The following is a 21,861-nucleotide window of genomic DNA, read 5'->3' as shown; positions in this document are numbered from 1 at the left end:
CCCAGGTGAGAAGCGTTTTGTTTGACCCTTACAAAGCGACTAGATACATGAGGAACTTAGACCTGAACCCAGTTTCCAGGTGGCTGGCAGAGCTGTTTCCTGCCCACAGTTGGAGAAGTGAAGAAACTCAGATGACCTCACAGTCCACCTGGCGAGCACCTGCTTGTTCTCTGAGGTAGAACAGCAGAGATGAAAACAGGAGAGCAGATAAGAGCAGTGTTCAATTACAGATCTCAACCCCAGTGTGCAGGCAGAAGGGAATGCTCAGAGAGAGAGAGAGCTTTGGACTTGCCACAAAAAGCTCTTCCAAAGGGACCCTACAGTGTGTCCTTTAAGAGAGGGAAATCTTATGAGAAGTTATTGATTCATGCCCCCTATCTTATTTACAAAGAAACCCAAGAACGTATTTCCCTGGTAGGACAGGTGGAATGTTGAGACAATCCTTCTTTCACTTGAAAAGCCAATACTTTTGAGACGCTATATTAGCTCTATCAGATCATTGAGACATACAGAAAAAACAAAATTTCCTCTTGGAGGAAATAACCAGCTGGTACTCTAGAAGGCTGGATGTCAATGCAGATGATAAGGCTTTTGCCCAAATTGCTAGGTTCCCTTCTATACCTATCCATATCTATGAATAGATCAAATTTTAAAAGCTTCCTTTCTTTCCTGGATTTGCTGCCCAAGGGCACAAGGTAAGGCGCCTCGCATTTCTGATGAGCTCATTCCTTGTTAGTGAAATTCCTTCTGGACTGTCTCCTACTAACAGCATCTGGCCTGCCAAGCCTCTTTTTGCCCCTTAAAGCAGCTTCATCCCTTGTCTTCTCCTTCTCACTGGCCTTTCTTTGAACCCTCTTTGGCTGCTTCTCTTCTGTCCTTGGAATTTAGATCTCTTCTCTAGATACAGTTTCTCCCTAGAAGATTCTATCCATTCTTGCAGGTTTTATATATTTCTCTTAGGGAAACATTCACCCTCAAATGGTCACTACATAGCCCAAACTTATTTCCAATGTTCTAAATCCACACACACATACACACAGAATATTACTTGCTCAGCATCACCATTTCTTGTCATTCTTATAGAAAGCAAGTCAGAATGACTTGTAACTTAAATTTTTTTGAAAATAAGATGCCCCCTCTGATTATTACTTAACACTATGGACTATTGGCAGCTGAGTGGAACCTTATAGATCAAATCAGTTCTAAGTTCTTCTTACCTTGATGAGAAAGCTGAAGGAGAGGAAATGACACGACCCTTCCCTAGGAGAGAAGTAGAAGCTAGCCCTGCACACAGATTAGGTCTCTGGTCTCATGGCTTTTCTACATCTGAGGTTAAATGAACCTGAAGTTTCTTTCTCAGAATGCCTCACAGACCTATAAATCATATTTTCTTCCCAGTCAGTTGAATTTTACCTTCTGAAAATTTATTAATTACAGAAATCATACAGTTCGGCTTCCTAGAAGATGTCGTGTATAACAGGTTAAAAATAAAATATCAGAGCCCCTTATAGTTTTTCATGATTTATAATTCTGTTGAAGTTAGAGATCTTTGTAGGGAGTGAGCTTGTGTTGTTCTCACCAATTTCTGTGAAGAGTTTTCATTGTCAGGAAAAGGGCTACACCCTTGCCTATGCTGGCTCTAGTCAGCCCAAGGCCAAGGCTACTATGGCAGCCTCCAAGAACTGGGAGTTTTCCAAAGATAAACTTAGCTGATTAAATGACTCCTTTCTCTCCTGAGAGGCTATATTTGGAGAAAAAGCATACCTTGCTCTTCTTAGGGTTTTAAAATATTTTCTCCATAATCTCTCCCCTTAGTTATATCCCCTCTGTAGCTGGCTACAGAGTATATTTGGAGAGATATGATATATATGAACACCCCCCCCCCGTAAACGCTTACTGAGTGAGACTTCTTATGAGTAAACCTATAAATTAGTAGCTTTACCCTGCATTGACTTCCTTCACTCATTTTGAGTTCTAACTCCCCATTTATTCCACTGAGGGCCACTGCTAACTAAATTTCCTCACTCCTTTATTTTGAGATAATCTGTCTCACAACACATGGGAGATGAAATCTTATATTTATGTATAGAGCTTGTTCTGGTGCTTAACACATGATCAATGAGTAGTAAATAAACATATTGAATCTAGTACCATTCAATGAATAGCAGCTAGTTTCCTATCATTACAGCAATCACCATGGTCATTATCACTACCACCACATCATTATAATTACCATCATCATTCCTAGCGGCACCTGCCCCAGCCTTATTGTCATTATTATAGCCACCACCATGACCACCACCACCACCACCATCATCATCATCATCATCATCATCATCATCATCATCATCACCACCCATTTTAGTTCCCTTCAATCCAATCATTCAGTGTGGCTATCTTATGAAATTTCTATTCAAATAGCTCAAAACGTGTAGTGTTCATTTATCCTTCTCCATCTATATTCTTGATAAAAACAATAATAATCCTGTATATGATGCTTATTTGAAACTTTTTGCTACTTGATGTACAATTGATGTTTCATCAGATGGTCCTTGAATCACTACATCTAAACCACTGGAAACCAAACAGGGAGGTTGCTCATGTGTCTACACTTGAAATAATTACTTGGGGTAGGGGTTGGGGGGGTTGAGGATGTTGTTTTATACACCAACATTTGGGAACTAATGAGCCAACTTCAATTCCTACCATGTGATCAGGGCCACCAATTTTTGCCAGTGATTTTTGAACTGATGAAAGAGAATTATTACATCTGTGGAATACCATAGGCCTCTAGGGCCTATTGATTAGAATAAGATAAACGTTTTCTGTGTTTTGAACATATCTTTCCAAAATTAGGATTCTCAGACTTTTCACCAAGGTACCAAGTAGGACCTTGAGTGATGGGAGCAGTGCTCTTGTAATGTTGTTGAGGTAATCAGAAGGTCATTGCATCTTATTAAAAGATTGATTTGCTTACTTTTGGGCACTAATGTTCTCTCTCTCTCTCTCTCTCTCTCTCTCTCTCTCTCTCTCTCTCTCGCTCTCTTGCTCTCTCTCGCTCTCTCGCTCTCTCTCGCTCTCTCTCGCTCTCTCCCCCCCCCCCCCCGCCAACTCACAGTAGCACAAAACAGGCCAAGACAACATTATTATTGTAAACGCTGCCATCTCCAGATGTAATACAAAGCAGGAGGATAGATTGGTTGGCAAGCTATAAATGATAATACAATGGATTTAAGCCTCCTCCAGGATTAAATACTTCAGTGATTAGAAAAGACATAAGAGTGATTGCATACACTTCTTTAAGCATACTTAAAGGCAGCAAGTTTTAGGGAAACTGGCTGTTTCCACAGTTTTGTTGTTGGTGGTGGTAGTGGTGGTAGTGGTGGCATGGGCCTTGAACTCAGGTCTTGGGCACTGTCCCTTAGCTCTTTTGCTCAAGGCTAGTGCTCTACCACGTTGAGTCATATCACTACTTCTGGCAAATCACAGTCCTCAGACCTCAGCCTCCTGAGTAGCTAGGATTACAGGCAGAAGCCACCAGCTGATTTCCACCTATTTTAGAAGTAAAAAAAAAACTTTTCATATTTTCAAGTTGATAATGGGAAATATTTCTATTTCTAAAGTTAGAAGTGTAAGTAATACAAGGCCCTCCAAACTTCATTTGAACTCTCATTCTTTCCTTTCCTTGTCATTATTTCTGTCAATGTCAGATCACATGCACTGGACATTTTTTAATTCACAGATAAGCTATTAAAGTCAACAACTGAATTTAGTAAGGTTGTCATATAAAATGTCAATATAAGCATGCTTTTATACTAGCCTATATGCTTACAAAATAAAATTTTGAGAATGTAATTTACAAGGATATAAAAGAAACAGTATATGTATGAACAAATCTAGTGAACAAGGTATCAAGTTTCTACACTGAAAAGTTTTACTAATTTTTTTTTTGGTTGTTCATGGGGCTTGAACTCACGGACTAGGCAGTCTTGAACTTTATTGCTCAAGGCTAGTACTCTACCACTTTGAGCCACAGCACTACTTCCAGTTTTCTGGTGTTTAATTGGAACTAAGAGTCTCATGGACTTTCCTGCCTAGGCGGACTTTGAACCATGATCCTGAGATCTCAGCCTCCTGAATAGCTAAGATTACAGGTGTGAGCCACCAATGCCCCACTACTAAAAGAATTTAATAAATGAAAAGTTCTATGGCACTTATTGATTTGAAGACAATGATTTATTTCCCAAATTGGTCTCCAGATTCCATGCAATCAGAATAAAAATCTCAGCAGGCGTGTGTGTGTGTGTGTGTGTGTGTGTGTTAAACAAAAAAACAGTGAAAACAACCTTGATGAAAAGTAAAGCCAGAAGACTTGAACTACCAAACCCTAAGAAGTGTTATATATCACCATATCAAGATGTACCATAAAAATTTATCATGCAAGTGGTACTGTCAGGTTGATGTATTTGAGAGAAAAGAATCATGACCTCTATATTGCACCAGTCACAAAATCATTTTCAGGGCTGAAAAGAACAGTAATTTTACAGAAGATAACCAAGGAAAATATTTCCATGTTTTAATTAGAAGACTACACTTGAAAATATTCTCTTGTATATAAAGTAAATTATAAATCCTTTTTAGAACTACAAAGACTTCACCTCTTCATGCCTGTAGAATTTATCTGTACAATGGGACTATGCGGTAAGGAGATTAGTTTTCCAGGGTAATTTATGGATATCAGAATCTACCATTTAGATCCATACTTTGTATTTCAAACACCTACTACTAAAGCCAAATGAGACCATTGTGCTAGATAGTAATTTCCAAGGTATGCATACTTCAAACATTTACATGTTGACTCTTTTGCAAGATGAAATATTAGTATAGTTCTTATGGAGTAGGTACTTTTATCATAAAGATGCCCATTGGTTTCTTGCCTATTTGTACTAAAGTGATATTAGGCATTTAAAAGTATTGACTAGTAAATTATGTAACCACCTCTGTAACTGCAAAATGAAGTAGAGGTTACAAATTAGGAGAAAATACTGTGCACAGAGATTCACAAGAAGACCTCATAGTCATAGAATCTTATGTTTCAAAGGGACCTAGATAATTTCCCAGCCAAATCACCCAGTCAGATTATAATAATCCAGATTAAATACCCCTATAGAGAATAAATTCTATGTGATTATGTACTAAACCCATCACATTCTAGTAACTATTATTAAACTACCCCATTGGTTCAAAACACTGTCTCCAGCAATGTTTAACTCCCTACACTTATTTTCCTAAATGTCAGACTATGATCCCTCACCCCACTTATTATATTTTCTCTTCTGTGTTATCTCTGAAAAGTTTGAATTTAGTTCTTGCCCAGATATTTTCTAATAACCAGTCCAAACTGACCCAGCAAATGGGAAAATATCCTTCATTAAGTATGTGTTACAATCATTGACAGACTGAGACAAAGCAAAGTGGTAAGGGAGAGAAGCCATAGTTTTTCTAGATGTATAATTTTATGGACAGCAAAAGAACAAGAATAGCAGTGACATATGAGCCAAGTCCCCTGTGCTGTTAGGCACAGCCCCACTGGAACCCTGATGCAAGAAATATTCTTTGAATCCAGAAACAGCATTAGTCCCACCTTTATACCTGTTTTGTCCCTAAATTCAGAATTGTCTGTAAACAGCAAAAGCAGAGCCACCACTTCTTCCCAAATACTGATTGACTGATGGATTGATTGATGATTTTATTTTTGTTGGTTGTGGATCTTGAATTCAAGGTCTGGGCACTTTTTCACTCCAAGTTAGCACTCTACCACTTTGAGCCACAGTGCCATTCTGTTTTGCTGGTTGTGAATTGGAGATAAGTGTCTCATGGACTTTCTTGAGGTGGGAGAGGAGAAAGAGGGGGGCTGGCTTTGAATTTCGATACTCAGATCTTAGCCTCCTGGGTTGCTAGGATTACAGGCATAAACCACCAGTACTCAGCTCTCCACATGTGTTTTGCACTGACTCTGTTTGGTAGAGCCACACTTTAGTCAGAAAGTAGCATCTGTAGCATCTCCTGTTAGATATCCTAGAGCCACTGTTTCAGTGAAGAAACTGACAGCCACTCTTCTTGGAATCCCTATGACCATATAAAGATGTCTTAGCAGCTTGATGGTTCAGGAAGCATGCTATGGCAGGATGAAGGAAAACGACCCTGCCATTGGTATTTCATGTCTTTTCACAAATTAAATAATAAGTTTCTGGGCACTTGGGTTATAAAACTGCAATTTCACCAGGAACTTGAAACATTAATCAGATTCCAGTTTGGAAAATGAAAAGTTACCTTTGATCTAAGAGTATTTCTATTTTCAGATAGATTTTACCAAACCAAGCAAATTATATTGTTAGTATTTATAAACATTTCAAAATGAATATTGTTAAACAGAGTCTTATATCTACTTGTATTTGGCTGTTTACTAAAATGAAAGTGCATCTGAATCTCCAAACACAAATACAATAAAAACTGAATTTCTGTATATGTATGCCTTGTTTACATGTTGACTAATTAAGAGTTTATCTTTTACTATGGGGTTATAACAGGGTGAGCCCAAGTCATTTTAGAGCATCATGTGGTGAGAGGCCTCACTAAAGGTGTCCAATCTAATTTTTCTAGCAGATCCAATCTCATAACACTTCCTTGTTACTTCATTAAGCCTTAGATTCATAGATTAATCCATTCATGAGGACAGAACTCTTGTGATTCTATCACTCCTCATAGGACTCAGCTCCCTCCCCATTAACATATGGTTGAGGATTAAATTTCCAACAGATGCATACCAGATGACACACCTAAAACCATAGTTCTGACATCACTTGAAAATAATGGCATTGCAGCATACCCACAAATGCAAAGTATTGTGCAATATGTCATATTGAGAGTAAATGATCACCTCAGAATTTAGGAGAGTATACAACCAAAAAGACAGAGAAAGAGAGAGAGAGAGAGAGAGAGAGAGAGAGAGAGAGAGAGAGAGAGAGAGAGAGAGAGAGAGAGCACAAAAGAAGAGGAAACAATAAAAACAACTTTATAACAAAGTGTTTGGTAAGTAAAGTATGGTACAGCTAGGAAAGAGAATGTTATATAACCATAAACATAATACAGGCAGGTAACTCCCTTAGGAAGGACACCCACATTATACAAAATGATTTTCAATAGTAAACATTGCACAATGTAATTTTTGTTCAACAAATAATATCCATGTGCATAATATTTATATGCATGGGAAAATACCTAGAAGTACGCACAATAAAATAATACAAGTTGTTTCTAGGTAAAGATTCACAATATATGTATATATCAATATATACAGAAATAGATATCCTTGTATCTATATATAGAGAAAGAAATAGGTAGACAGGCAGACAGAGAGACAGACAGACAAATAGATATCCTTCATTACAAAATAGGAAAGCAATGCAAAACCAAGTGATTATTTTAATTATATCCAAGGTGTTAATGATAGATGTCTTCTTTTAGAAAGAAGTCATGGATTACTAAATCCTACAATGTCTTTTGAAAGAGTTGCTGACTACATTTAAGGACAAGTAGAAAATACTTCAGCTGGGAAGGCTACTGTGGGAAGATAAACAATGTAAGTAAATTAAAGTGGAGTGTTTGAGAGAACAACAAAAGATGACTTTGCATTTTCAATCTTCAAACCTCTGCTGTGGAAGCCTTTATCATTCAGTAATTCCTCCTCTGGAAGTTTTCATTGACTCAGTTTTTGGGTTTTTTCCCCCCATAGTACCCTAGCTACGTCTACACTGATAGCTTTTAGGAAGTTGAGATTTGAGGAGTGAGAATTGAAGATAGCTCTGCAAATAAAGCCCATGAGATTCTTATCTTCCATTAACTACCAAAAAAAAAGAAAGAAAAAGAAAGACATAAAGAAAAAAGAAAGAAGGAAGGAAGGAAAGAAGGAAGAAAAGGAAAGGAAAGAAAAGAAAAAGCCAGAAATGGAGCCGTGGCTCATATGGTAGAGTGCCAACCTTGAGCAAAAAAGCTAAAAGATAGCTTGAGTTCAAGTCTCAGTAACAGCATACATACATAAATGAATTCACTAAACGTCATTAAAGTAGTGCCAACCAAGGATGCAAGAATTCAAAGAAGAATTGTATAGAGATGTTTTAAGTATCTGCATCATTGGTGCATGTGGATGGTTTTAGTAGATAATCAGAATAAAGAAAACATTACTATTATTTCAAATATGTACTCACATAAAAGTTGGCAATATTGGAGAAACTGTTTAACTGACAATATTGGAAGATGCCAGATAGTAACTATCTTCTAAAATTCAAAATCATTTTCTGTACATTTTTGATAAACACAGAAGAATGGATAGATGACTAAGTAAAAATCATTTTCACCAAGTCACTTTGATATCATATGACCAACTCTCTGCCCACAAGCCTTGATGACATCATGTTCAAGGTTTTGTAATATCAAAGTAATTGTCATATTTTTCCTTATAATAAGCATTTTGAAAACATCATATTGACAATCATATACTTAGGTAAACTAAATGAAAAAGATTCTAATAAAATGTTAAGGGGCCACGAGTTTGGCCTAGTGGTAGAGTGTTTGCCTCGCATGCGCAAAGCCCCGGGTTCTATTCTTCAGTACCACATAGAAAGACAGAATTCAGTATACAGAGAAAGCTAAAAGTGGTGCTGTGGCTCAACTGATAGAGCTCTAGCCTTGAGAAAGCCCAAGGACAGTGCTCAGGCCCTGGGCTAAAGACAGAGACTGGTAAAAACAAACAAACAAACAAACAAACAAAGCTAAATAAGCATGATTATACCAGACTAAATATTAATGAATTGCAAACTTTTAGATTTTTGTCAACTATATTTTAAGATATACTTAACTAAGGCCTTTAATAGTTAAAGATTACACATTTGATTTAATTCTATTCTATGGGAATTCATTTATACAACAGTTCTTCCAATAAGAGATTTTTGTTGAATATTATTTATTACCTAGAATTACCAATGTTGATAATATCTAAAGTTAAGCCAGTCCCTCTTATTTAAAAAAATACGTACCTTTAATTTATTTAGGGATTTGTTGTACCTATTTTGTTAGTCAAACAAAAAAAGAAACAAGTGAGTTTTTATTTTGCACACAACCATTTCAACACATATGAAATTCACCAACACTTCTTTCAAGTTCAAAAATCAATGACTAATGTGTGCACGTCAAGAAAATGTGCCAAAAGTTCTTCAGGGAAAATTATTTAAACTGTCCCAAACGTTGTATCAGTTCTAAGGAACCATGACCCACAGATCAACAAAATAAAAACTCACTGTTTTCCCCTCCTCTCAGTAAAGTCAGATTTATTAAGATGGATCTACATTTGGTTTTCATTTTGTAGTGTCTTTCCTCTAAGTAATAAGGTATGAAATTTCTACATTTGGCAATATTTTATATTCTGTTTAGGAGAAAATGAAATCAAATCGAAACCCCTTCACTGCTGTGAGTTTTTTGCTATAAACAATTCTTAGTGATGTTTTATAGTAATAACTGGACAAAGAATACAGAACACAAATGAGCATCAACAGATGGATATTAAGTAGTAATAATTTTTGTCTCAAATTAGTCTGTTAAAGCACTAATGGTGAGCTAAAGCAAGTATTCACTGTTTCTGCCATCTTCATGACTATTTTACCTACCACAAGGAGGGGACATTGAATGCTGTTCCATATGCACGAGTACATCTTTTCCTATTATTTACATACTGGTCTTTTCCTGGGGCTTTCAAGGAAGTTAAGCCCCAGTCTCTCCCTATGAATCCTGCCTCTTGTTAGATGGAGAAGCTGAGCTGATATAGATGGAACCATAGAATTTTAGGGAAACAAAATGTGGTACTCCCAGGAACATTTTTGCTTCCCATGTGAAAAGGACAATAGAAAACTCTTAACCTGGTTAGCATTAACTTTCTTCTTAAGGAAAGAAGGTAAGAGAAAAGGTAGACCATGCCGAATAGGGAATTGTTGAGGTTCTTTCTATTCTTCACACCAAAGCAGCTGCAAATGTGGGACAGATCAAGTCAGCAGAGATTACAATGGGAGTCGAGCCCATTGTAGAAGCAAATGTTCAGAACAGAATTTCCAATAATGACACAAGGTTACAAAGCACTTCAGATAATTAGGTCGGATCCTTCTTGAAGTCTTGAAACTCTGTCAGTGCAGAACAAACCGAAACAGGAGGAAGAGTAGGTAAGTATGGGTTTGAACACAGTCTGCAGCCATGATAACTGATATATTAAGCCACAATTTGTCTTCTGAACACTCTGGGGGCTGTCTTTCCACCACTCAGGCAATGCTTTGATCTATTATCTTTCTAATAGCAACATGATGCCGAGTAAATAAAATAGCAAGTGTATGTATCCTTCTCTAGCTCCTTCATTTCTTCCACTTTCTGCCATAAAGATTTCTTTGCTTTGGGTAAATACCTAGAAATAGACTGCATGTCTAGGAGTAGAATAGGTGGATCCAATGACATGTCTAGGTTTAAATTGTTAGGAAACTTTTCCAGGTAGTTTTTCTCATGTTCCATTCCCATCCACCAACAGGAGATGGCAGGTCCCGTTGTTCCATGTAATAACCTGCACGGTCAGCCTTGGGTTTTGACAAGTATGTGGTGGTATCTCATTGCACTTTTGATTTGGATGCCCCAGATAATCCATAATCCCTTTCCGGCATATCTTTAGCCAACTTTTTAAATTGAATTGTTTCTTCCTTACTGAGTTTTGAGAATACTTTACATATCTTGGGGTATGTTTATTTTTTCTGTTTTGTTCTGTTTTGTTAATTCAGTTTGCTTGTGATGCTGTAGATCTTGCAGGTCTTATATGTTTTAGATATAAACCCTTTCTGAAGAAATTTACAAACCGATTCTAAAATTCCTATGGAAGCTGGGTGCCAGTGGCTCACATCTATAATCCTAGCTACTCAGGAAGATGAGAACTGGGAAGGGCTGCACTTAGAAGCCAGGGCAGGCAGGAAAGCCCATGAGACTCTTACCTCCAATAAACTATCCAAAAGCTGGAAATGGAGCTGTGGCTCTAATGGTAGAGCACTAGAAGTTCAGCAACAGTGCCCAGGGCCTAAGTTAAAGCCCCAGAACCAACAGCCACAACAAAAACAAAGTCACACACTAATTTAAACAACAGTTGACCTTTAAAATACCCTGAAAATCGAGACTTAAAAAAAATTATCTCATAAACCCAGCCTCATGTAATATAGAGTGCCCACTTCCTGTAAGCTTTTTCCTAAGATTGAGCATATCAAGTGGTGATCAGTATTTCCAGCCAACCAAAGGTAGCACAAGTAAGTTTGTAATGCATTGTCCCTAATAAAGCAGCCTTCAGCTTGAATGGCCACATTAGCCTGCTTCCTCTTTTGGAGCAAGGGACATTCCTGTTTCAGAGTACATAATGCTTTCTTATGCCCCGCAAGAATGCATACACCTCCCTCCGCCAGTGACCACTTACATCTAGAGAGTGACCAAAGCATGGGAACACATGTTTTTCTGTGTGTCTGAGCCCACCCACTGGTTCCCGGCAGGCCTTGGAGAAAGAAGTATCAAGTCCTAAAAAGGCATGTGGGTTGAATAGCACAATATGCTTGGATACCCTTGCTTCGTGTAAACACAGGGTGATTGTGAAATCTAAGAGCCTGGGTGTTGCAGTTCAGCAAGGGTCTGATTGGCATTTAGAATGCCTCCCAGGATAGCACCACAGACGGCTTTGTCTAGAGAAGGGGTCTGTACATGACCCTGGTCACCAGGGCTTCCTTGCATTTCTCCTATGAATGTTGCATCCCTGGTTCTCATTGAGAGGAATTTTGAGAGCCTCTAGCACTTCCATGGCAATGAGCTTTGGACTAGCTCATTTCATGTTCCCAATTGTGAGCAGAGCACTTTGATGTAAAAGGAAGAGTCATGGGCAAACAAATTCCCTTCTCTTTGCAGTGGAAATAACAGAGCTTATAACATTTACCCCAAATCTAGTTATTGCTGAGTAAACTTTTAAACTGAGTCCTTTATGACTTCAGCTTTGACGTCATATAAGTGCCTGCATCTAAGAATACAAAAACATGCATCATGTAGTCTCTCTGTTGTCCTGGGACAAAAAGCACCGGATCAGATTCCTTGTTCCCACTGTATACCATTTTATGCAGGCTTTAAATTTTTTCATGTCTTCATGCTTTCCCACATTCAGAACAAGGAATCCAGTAGATGCCTTTATTTCCTCTGCAGGATGTGGGGACCATGTCTTTTCTGGGTATTCTTGATCAAAGTGCAGGAGGGGGGATATAAACGCCTTTAAATATTCTGTCCACTCTCTGCCCCTCCCCATCATAGTACATCAGTCTTTATAACTTTAAACCAGTCACCCAGAGTAGCTTCAACCAGATCTGAAATGTTGGCATTTGGCACTTGCCACACGTATGATGTGGCCTCACTGAGATGTAGCCAAATTCAAAAAGATGGATTGTTCTTTGTGAACAGCATATTGAAAACTGAAATATTACTTTTTAATTGTTCACATGCATAAACATTCATTTATGTGGATGGGCTCTGGGCTTTTTGGCAACATTAAATTTTGCAAAAAAGAAGAAGAAAAGAAAAAGAAAACCCAAAACTTGGGCTTTTAATCTGGAAGCAGTTTTAAAACTAACAGCACTAGACATCTAGACGCATATGCTTTTGCACAGTCATCTGCTCATAGAAGATTTCAAGGTAATAGTTCATAGCCACTAGTATCCCTTCTGCAATTTTCTAAGAATCCCAATATTATCTTTATGCATATGCATATTTATTATAATAATGTCTCTTTAGTTATGTTTTGTGAATGTGATTTTCTTAATAAAGGTGGATAGAGACTATCTAGGCGGACAAACAAGTAAATGAAAATGGTATTTGTTTCTAAGCAATTGTTACCTATAAGGATTAGGGAACTGGGTGATTGTTGCATTTACCTGTGAACCAACAGTAAATAGTGGCTCCTTATTAAGTCAGGAAAATGGAATGTGCAATGGGAAATAGTAGTGCAATTGTCAGAAAGTATCCACATGGCTAAACAAACTACCTGCCTTGTGTGGGTATTTCAGTTCTGGGAACAGAGATAAACAGGAAGAAAATGAAGCCTGCATAGAGTAACAGGAAGAAATTAGGTTCAATTCTCTTTCTCACAATTATCAACGGAAATGAAGGCACCAGTTTATGTCATGGATGGGAAGGGAGAAAAACCCCAGGTTTAATTAATCTCCATGTATGTCTAATGATGGATGGCTTGCAGGGTTAAGGCACTCAAAATTCATTTTCCCTTTGAGAGTTTTTGATGTTTCACTTCTTGTCTGAAAGCGCTCGATTTTTCTTGAAGGCTTACACACAACACCCACCAGAGTTGGTTGTGCAATTTCTTTTCAACCTTTGATGGACAGCTTTTCCATTAGAAATCTAACACACACACACACACACACACACACACACACACACACACCTTAACGAACTGGCTTTTCTTGCAGGGTGGGGTCCCCCCAAAAAGGAACTCAGGGACTGGAAATATGAATGTTAATGCTTTGTGATCAAAGGAGGAGACCGTATCCACTCCTGTCACCTTATTTAAAGAAGGGTAGGCCAATAATGTGTAAGCGGTGAGCCAATGGCCTAAATGAAGTTACAGGTATGAATTTTACATAGAACAGATTAATATTATATGCCGTGGTGGAATTTTAAATACTCCGTGTCCATGCATTTTTAATCCGCCCGTGCTCTTAATTTAACGTTCAAGGCAATTACATTTCTTCAGCCGGCATCTCCATCAAGATGAGCAAAAGAAAATACCACCACGGTCTTGCTTTTTTAATTTATATGTCTCTTCGATCAAAACCCTCTGCATTCGCTCCTCTCTCTCTTTCTGTCTCCACCCCCCCCCCTTTTTCTTTCGCTAAGCTTTGGCATTTTCCTTTTAGGCATAAGAACACAGAAAGGCGACACATTCCATTCTATCCATTCTGGTTGAAGCAATTGTGAGGAGGCGAATAAGGAAACAGAACGAACGTGCTTTCCTGGACAGTGAGTCTTTCTGACGGCCCTGGAATCCCCAGGATGGAGTGATGATGGGTGGCGGAGAGTCCCTGGAGCGCCGCTGTGTGAAGACCGGCTGGCTAAGCCTGCAGCCGGGCCCACAACTCCCCGCAGCAGCCTAGGCCCCAGGGAGGGTGAATTCCAGCCGCACATTCCCTCACTTCTTCCCAAGGAACTTCTCTGTCTCTCTGGTCCTCCCCCCCACCCCCACTCCCTGGGGACACACAACCCTCCTGGCCCTGGATCCCACCCAGCTCTTTTTCTCAGAGCCCCTACCCACAGCGTTGACGGAATGGAGTGCCCTTCCCATTGGCCCGAGCGTCACTCCCCTGTGGTGGCACTGCCCTCCTGATTGGCTGGACACTGCCGATAATTCCTCCTTTCCCCCCCCTCCCCATCCATCCCACGCCCCACCCTATCATCTCTCCACTTGGATCGCCACCCCTCTCCTCTGAGCACCGCCCGCAACCCCCGCCCTCGCCACCTCCCTCCGCACACCCAGCCTGCGCGTCCAGCCTCCCACGGTGAGGCTCTGGCTGCACCCAGGCCCGCGCGTTAGCCCCGCCCCACCCGGGGGGGGGGAGGCGAGATAACCCCGCCCCCTGACCGAGGTGGCCCCGCCCCCTGGGCTCGCGGCTGTATAAATAGAGCTGCGCGGCGGGCTGGGCGAGAGCCTAGTGCGGGAGGCGCGGTGGGGAGCCCCAGTCCTGAGCGGGGAATCTCGGGGCTCGCGGAGTGCGGCAGCGGCGATCGCTCGCAGTCGGAGCTCCGAAGGGAGTGACTAGGGGAATCCGGGTGGGCTACTTTTTTTTGTTGTTGTTTCTTTTTAAATTTTTTTTCCCTCCCTTCTCCGTGCTTTTGATTTTTATTGCTTACGTCTCGGTTCGGGCCGAACGTCGCCCGCAAAAAAATTTTTTTTTTCTCTTCCCCACTCCAGCTTGCAAAACCCGAGCGACCCTCCGTCCAATTGTTGGGGGGGGGACTCGGAATCGCCGGCGAGGATCCGGGGTTGGGAAGGGGAAGGGGGGAAACGTCTTGGCGCTCGAAGCGCGCCGAGAGCTCCGGGCCAAGGGAACGAAGCCGACCGCGGGCGGGGGAACCCGGAGCTTACCTCGCCTTTCCTTGCACCACCACCCCAGCGTGTCGGCTCGAGCCGGGGCGCAGCGCGCAGGGCGCGGGATGAAGGCAGTGAGCCCGGTGCGCCCCTCGGGCCGCAAGGCGCCGTCGGGCGGCGGCGGCGGCGGCGGCGGCGGGGAGCTGGCGCTGCGCTGCCTGGCGGAACACGGCCACAGCCTGGGTGGCTCGGCCGCGGCGGCGGCGGCGGCGGCGGCCGCGCGCTGCAAGGCGGCCGAGGCGGCGGCGGATCAGCCGGCGCTGTGTCTGCAGTGCGATATGAACGATTGCTACAGCCGCCTGCGGAGGTTGGTGCCCACCATCCCGCCCAACAAGAAAGTCAGCAAAGTGGAGATCCTGCAGCACGTTATCGACTACATCCTGGACCTGCAGCTGGCGCTGGAGACGCACCCGGCTCTGCTGAGACAGCCGCCGCCGCCCGCGCCGCCTCACCACCCGGCGGGGACTTGTCCCGCCGCCGCGCCACCGCGGACCCCGCTCACCGCGCTCAACACCGACCGGGTGAGAGGCCGGACACCGGCGCGGGGCGGAGGGGAGAAGGGGGGCGGGGGGTGGACAGGACAGGGCCCCCGTCCTTCTCCGGGCACCGGGAGCTGCCAGCCGCCGGCCGGGCTGGGCTGGGAGGACTCGGGGTTGGGGCGATCGCGCGGGGCGCCTCCGGGGGGCTGTCATGGTCCGGCGGAGGAGGAGGAGGCGGCGGGGGCGGCGGGGGGAGGTCTTTACGGATGCGGACTCCGGTAGTGGGTATCCATGGCCAGCCTGGCTTCCCAGTTTGCGCCTGCTGCTAACCTTCTTCCCCTGGTGTGTGTTGGGTTGCTGTTCCAGGCCGGCGCCGTGAACAAGGGCGACAGCATTCTGTGCCGCTGAGCCGCGCGGTCCAGGTGAGCGCCGCGCATTTCCCGTCTCGGGTGGCCGATCACTCGAGACCGCCTTCCCTAGGGTGTGTGTGTAAGGAGGGGGGCGGTTTCCGGAGCCTGGCACCACCGTGTTCTTGGCTCTCCCTCTCCTTCCTCCCCACAACGCCACCGTAAGCATTTCTGAGCGTAAACTCTGTTCTCTGTTCCTGCCACCCCTCGGGGCAAGGATTGCATGCACTTTGGCAGAACAAGTCGGGGTTCACTCCATGGAGACTGATGGAGGGGAAAGGGGGGGGAATCTGGTCCCTCGCGGTCCCACGTTGCTCTCCCCGTGACCTGCGGGTTCTGCAAATCTTCCCTCTCTACACTCCACCACCACCACCACCCACCACCCCGAGGGAGGGCAACTTCTTGGGCATGTCCTCCCCAACCCCCCTCCTTCTCCCCACACCCACTCCATCCATCCACCACCCACTTCGACCCATGCGCGCGCGCTTTGACATCGTTGGAGTGGATTCCCTCTCTGAGCTTTTCCACGGGGGCTCCCCACACACACACCCCGCATCATTTTCCTTCTCGGAGGCTGGTCGGGCTAAGGGTGTTGTCTGACCCGATGGTTTGTTTGGGGTTGTTGATCAAGCATGTCTTGAGTTTGGTCGGGTGGCGCCAGTTAGTCTGCGGCGGAGAAGGTTCACACACCCCCTTCTATTCATTCCTCTTCCACAGGTGTGCGGCCGCCCGAGCCCCAGCCAGGAGCCCGAGAGAGGGAGGGGAAGAGCACAGAAGTTTAGAGAAAAAGAAAAAAAAACAGCCACCGGAGGAAAAAGGGGAGGAGAGAGGAAAAAAAGAATCAGTAAATCTAGAATCATGTTTTCACTCGTCATTCCAAGAGAGAGGGAGAGGAAGGAAAAATAAAATAAAATCTTTCATCTTTTTTTTTTCTTTTTGCACGCTCATGAGCATTCTGCATTCGTATTCTCTTTTGTCTCTTCACTTATAACCGCTGTGAATTGTACATTGCTGTGTTTCTGGAGGTGCAGTTAAAGTTTTAAGCGTACGCGTGACAGGACTGATAAATAGAAGATCACGAATAATCAGACGTTAGAAGGCTATTTTGTGACCAAGGAGCTCAATTTTTGTTTTGAAGCTTTACTAATATACCAGAGCATTGTAGATATTTCTCCTTTTTTTTTCTCCTTTTGACATCTATTGTTTAAAATAGATGATTATAACAGGGCAAGGAACTTTCTTTTCCCTACAAGAATGTTACATATTGTATAGATAACGGAGTGACATTTCATACCATGTATATAGAGAGATGTTCTATAAGTGTGAGAAATTATATGCTTTAATAGACTACTGTAATTATAAGATATTTTTAATTAAATATTTTTTGTAAATATTATGTGTGTGTTCTTTTTAATCTATGGGGATATTTCTTTTGTAATTTTTTTCTTTTCTTTTTTTTGGCTTAATGGCAGAGCTCTTGATATCTTGAATGTCTTTTCTGTTTAGCTTGACTTTTAATATTTCTTATTCTCCAGTATCCAGTATGTCATAGACTCAACAGTTATAGGTAGTGATCTTGCATGGTTGCATGAAGTGTTGAATCACAAAATAAACTCATTCTGAGTCCAATTGTGTTTTCTTTAACCTAGATTGAAACCTTTGTATCTGAAGTGTACATGTGGAAAATATATCTTCATCAGTTTTAAAGTACAGGGTTTTATAGTGTAATATATAAAGAGTGTTTTGTTATTTGGTTTTTTTTTGGGGGGGCGAGGTCAAAATGGATTCTGAATGCTATTACATAAAGGATGGAGAAATGCTTGGCTTCGTACAGAGTTTTAAAAGTCTGCTGTTTTATCAAAGTGGAAAATGTCACTCTTCCATTTTACATTAAGGCATTATGTCATAAAGTTTCATATCTGTACAGATTGTTTGAATCATAGAAATGGAAAATGTTCTCTGCTTGCTACCAAAGGACAAACTCTTGGAAAATGAATATTTTCTGCTCTTTCCTCCAAAGAATATTAATAGGCACCAGTGGGAGAAAAAAAAGGTATAATTGCTAATCCTTCAAGCAGGGATAAAAGTCGATCTTCAAACATTAAGTAGACCAAAAATTCTGATGACCGCATCTAGATTATTTTTTTATAAAAATGATTTTCACTATAGTTATGTCAGTTACCGCTAAGTCACTGTCAAGTCCCTTGTGATGTGTAACTTTTACATGTGAAAATTAAAGTAGATTTATCTGTCTTATACTGTGATTCCTTGTCTCATTTCTTTAAAACTTTACAATTTATTTATTTACTTATTTTAAGATCCTTCAAGGTAGGAAGTACTTTCCTGGTGAGATAGGATAGTCAGTGTTTGTGAACATTATTCATTTAATGTAATGGGTACTTTACACACCAGTTAGGTGGAATTTTAGGGTGAGTGAATTAAGTAGGATTTAATTGGGTGCTTTGTAAATAGTCAACTGTGTGTGTAACATGGTCTGTTTGATTTTTGAAAGGAAAGGATTTGTTTCAGATTATACAAGAATAAAAGTCTTATAGACCCGAGGGGCTTTTTATGAGGTCAAAGTCAAATATTTATATGAATATGAAAGAAATACCATGGTCCCAAGTAGTCTGCTGAAGTGGCGATGTCTTAACAGAAATGAAGAAAATGAATGCCAGTGGGATAAAATTCAATCAGAGAGTTGAACAAAATCTTTCTTATTCCCAGCACATTTCCCCCTCAGCTCTCTTACTGTCTTGGATATTTTTAGATTTTGATGTTGAACCTTATAAAGTCAAAGGATTGCTTGTTTAGATGAGGTGTGTGTGTGTGTGTGTGTGTGTGTGTGTGTGTGTGTGTGTGTGTTATCCATTCTTGTCACACGTCAAGAGGAAAACACTTAAAACACTGCTGGAATTCCAAATCTGAAAAAATTCTGAGGATTGCATTCTCTGTCATTAAAAAAGGGGCACAATTCTTTCTTTTCATCTGGCAGTTTAATTTCAGTAGGAAACATGTCACATGCACACAGATTGCTGGAATTGGACATGCCTGATTGCTGAATCCTACCTAAATCTCTGGTAGAGTTCAAAATTGATAAAGTTGGACTCTGAACACCAAAACAAATGAATGGATTTTTTTTTATTTTGGTAGATATTGTGCTTTAGTTAACTTTGTATGTGGGCATACAGAATTACTGAAAGAAAAATGTTGAAGATAACTTAGAATTAAGATTTGTTTCCCCCTTTAGCCACTCAAACCCTATTTCATATATCCAAATAAACAGCACTTAGGCAAAAATAATTAATATTCAGTTGTACGAGATCTTACTTTCCATTAAGTTGTTGTCTGTCCTAATGCAACTAGTTGGCCAAAACATCAGAGCCTTTTTCCCAAGTAGTTCTAGTTATTGAGATATTTTAACAAAGGAAACTAAAGCTGATTGTCTCATTTAACTTGCAGACTTTCTTTGTATAAGCACAACCAAAGAATTAGACTCATTGAAAACCATGCGAGGACAATTAAGTATGCCACACGGTAGACAATGTTTCTAGAGTGGTTCTAAAATCTCGGTGTCTCAGATATCTCATGTTAAAGGAAGAAAAAAAATCTTTTTAATTTCAGAAAAAAATGAAAATACTTTGATATCATGTAAACCATACCCAAGTTTGTCAAGCTTTAACTGTATTTTTAGAACTTTTAAAAACATTTTGACTCCCCCTCTCAAATCTATTATAGTAGATGCTTTCTATTCCAATAAATCTTCACTGCAAAAATGGTTCTGAAGTTTGTGGCTTTTTAAATGGACTTTTACTGAGTTCTGTGATTTTTCATTATCAAGAGTGGATCTCTTGATGGATTACCTCAATTATGTACAGTGTTTCTTACTATGTGATGAAAAATGGGGTTTAAAAATGGTGATATGAACAGAACGAGAATCTAGTTAGAATGTGGAAAGCCTCCCTACACTACCACGACAGGAAGCAATAACCTCAAGAAGCAGCAGAGTGATGCTCAGGGAAAACAAGGTTTTGTTTCTGTTTTTGTTTGGGGTTTTTTTTGATACCTAATGGAGACAGAAAGAAATTACTTCACAGTAGTACAGAGTCAAATAAAACTGGCTTTGCCTTTCTAGGTGGCACATTTTAATTATATCTATGTTAATCAGCCAGGATAGCCCTTAGCTCTCCACAGGGCCAAACACCAAACCCTCCAGGCTTAGAAGGAGGGAAAACCTTCCCAGTGCTGCTTTGTAAGTCCAGGAAATTAATTTCCTACCTCAGAATAGATCTTAATGGAGCTGCCCTCAGTAGGTATGTGTTTCAGACCCAGATGATTTTGTTTTCAATTATAACTCATGATGCTTTGCTAAAATATTAGTGTTATTAATTAGAACCATGGCCCACAAGGTTTTAGGATTGTAATTTTACTTACAGCTCTTCCTGGATCACTGAGTCACTTGATACATTAAAAGATAAAGAAAAGCTTTATGAAAGAAAACTAATTTGTTCATGGCAGACATCTCGAAGCTATATAGGCTTCACTGAACCTGCTTTAAGTTTTTTGATGAAGTTTTACAAATGTGTCTGTGTTCAGGTACCTCCTTCACACTTATTCACACCCTGGCTCCTTCTCAAAAGTTCCACCTAAGTGTTAAAACTAAGGTCTCAGCCACATTGCCAAAGGAAATCCTACCCTCAGCAGAGCAGAGTAATGGAAGAGTGAGGTTGCTAGAGATAGTGCCATTATTTAAACAGTCAATTCACACATGTGAGACCAAAAGAACTGTAAAAATTGAAGGTAATTTGAAAGGCTGCTTCAAGTTCAGTTTCTGGGAAAAAGATGAACAAAATATGTTAGTATTCTACTAGCTAAAAATATGACAAATAAGAAATTTAACTGAAAATATTTAAATTAATAAAGAGATCCTAGACATGTTTTCTATATGAGTTCACTGGTAATACAGGATTTTTTTCCCCTCATACTTTAGGTAGGAACTTTCTAAGAGATCAAATAAAATATTGGTAAAGTATGCAAATATCTGGCGAAACAAAATATCCATTCATATTTGCATTTATTTTGTGTACGTGTGGCTTGAACTCAGAGCCTGGGCACTGTCTGTTAGCTTTTTTTTCAAGACTGGCACTCTTGCCTCTTAACTTTTTAGTGGTTAATTAGAGATAAGAGTCTCATGAACTCTCTTGCCTAAGCCAGCTTCAAACCTCAGATCACAACCTCCTCATTATCTGGGTTTATAGGCATAAGACACCAGAGCATATCTTTATATCTGCTTTTAATTACTGCTTCTCAATTCTTTATGATAGAAAATGCTTATCAGCACTTCCAATATGCACCTGAAAGTCAAGTTTCTTGATTCTGTTTTTTTATTCCAAATGAAAATATTGAAATAAAGTATATGCAACTTTGTAAGTTTTTTGTAGCTATTTCCTTAAATATCTTAAATATTTCTTAAATATTTAACCATTTCTTATGTATTTTAAACATTTGCTTAAATATACTTTCTTACATATTTACTACTTTCTTATTTAGCAGCCAATATACAGAGACATTTTGGAGGTCTGTGAAATAGCCAACATACAAGAATATGTTTTTCAAAAAGGATTTCTACTAAAACAAAACATTGTCTTCACAAACAAAATATTGTCTTCTATTTTTGCCAATTTTTAATTTCTAAAGCCAGACATTTTCTTTCTTT

At 40.6% G+C, this 21,861-nt stretch overlaps 1 protein-coding gene across 1 annotated transcript; it reads left to right on the top strand.

The window, feature by feature from the left end:
• Nucleotides 1-15,224: 15,224 nt before the first annotated feature.
• Id4 (inhibitor of DNA binding 4) lies at nucleotides 15,225-16,951 on the top strand. The gene is made up of 3 exons (XM_090356318.1): nucleotides 15,225-15,780; nucleotides 16,105-16,160; nucleotides 16,863-16,951. The coding sequence occupies exons 1-2, from the start codon at nucleotides 15,325-15,327 to the stop codon at nucleotides 16,144-16,146; spliced, it is 498 nt and encodes a 165-aa protein (XP_090212444.1). The 5' UTR covers nucleotides 15,225-15,324; the 3' UTR covers nucleotides 16,147-16,160; nucleotides 16,863-16,951.
• The last annotated feature ends 4,910 nt before the right edge of the window (nucleotides 16,952-21,861 follow it).

The sequence above is a fragment of the Megascapheus bottae genome, chromosome 22 (genome assembly GCF_031878675.1).
Source record: "Megascapheus bottae isolate mThoBot1 chromosome 22, mThoBot2.hap1, whole genome shotgun sequence".
Lineage (NCBI taxonomy): Eukaryota > Metazoa > Chordata > Mammalia > Rodentia > Geomyidae > Megascapheus > Megascapheus bottae.
Note: the sequence above shows the minus strand (reverse complement) of the source record. Positions and strands in the feature narration are given on the sequence as shown.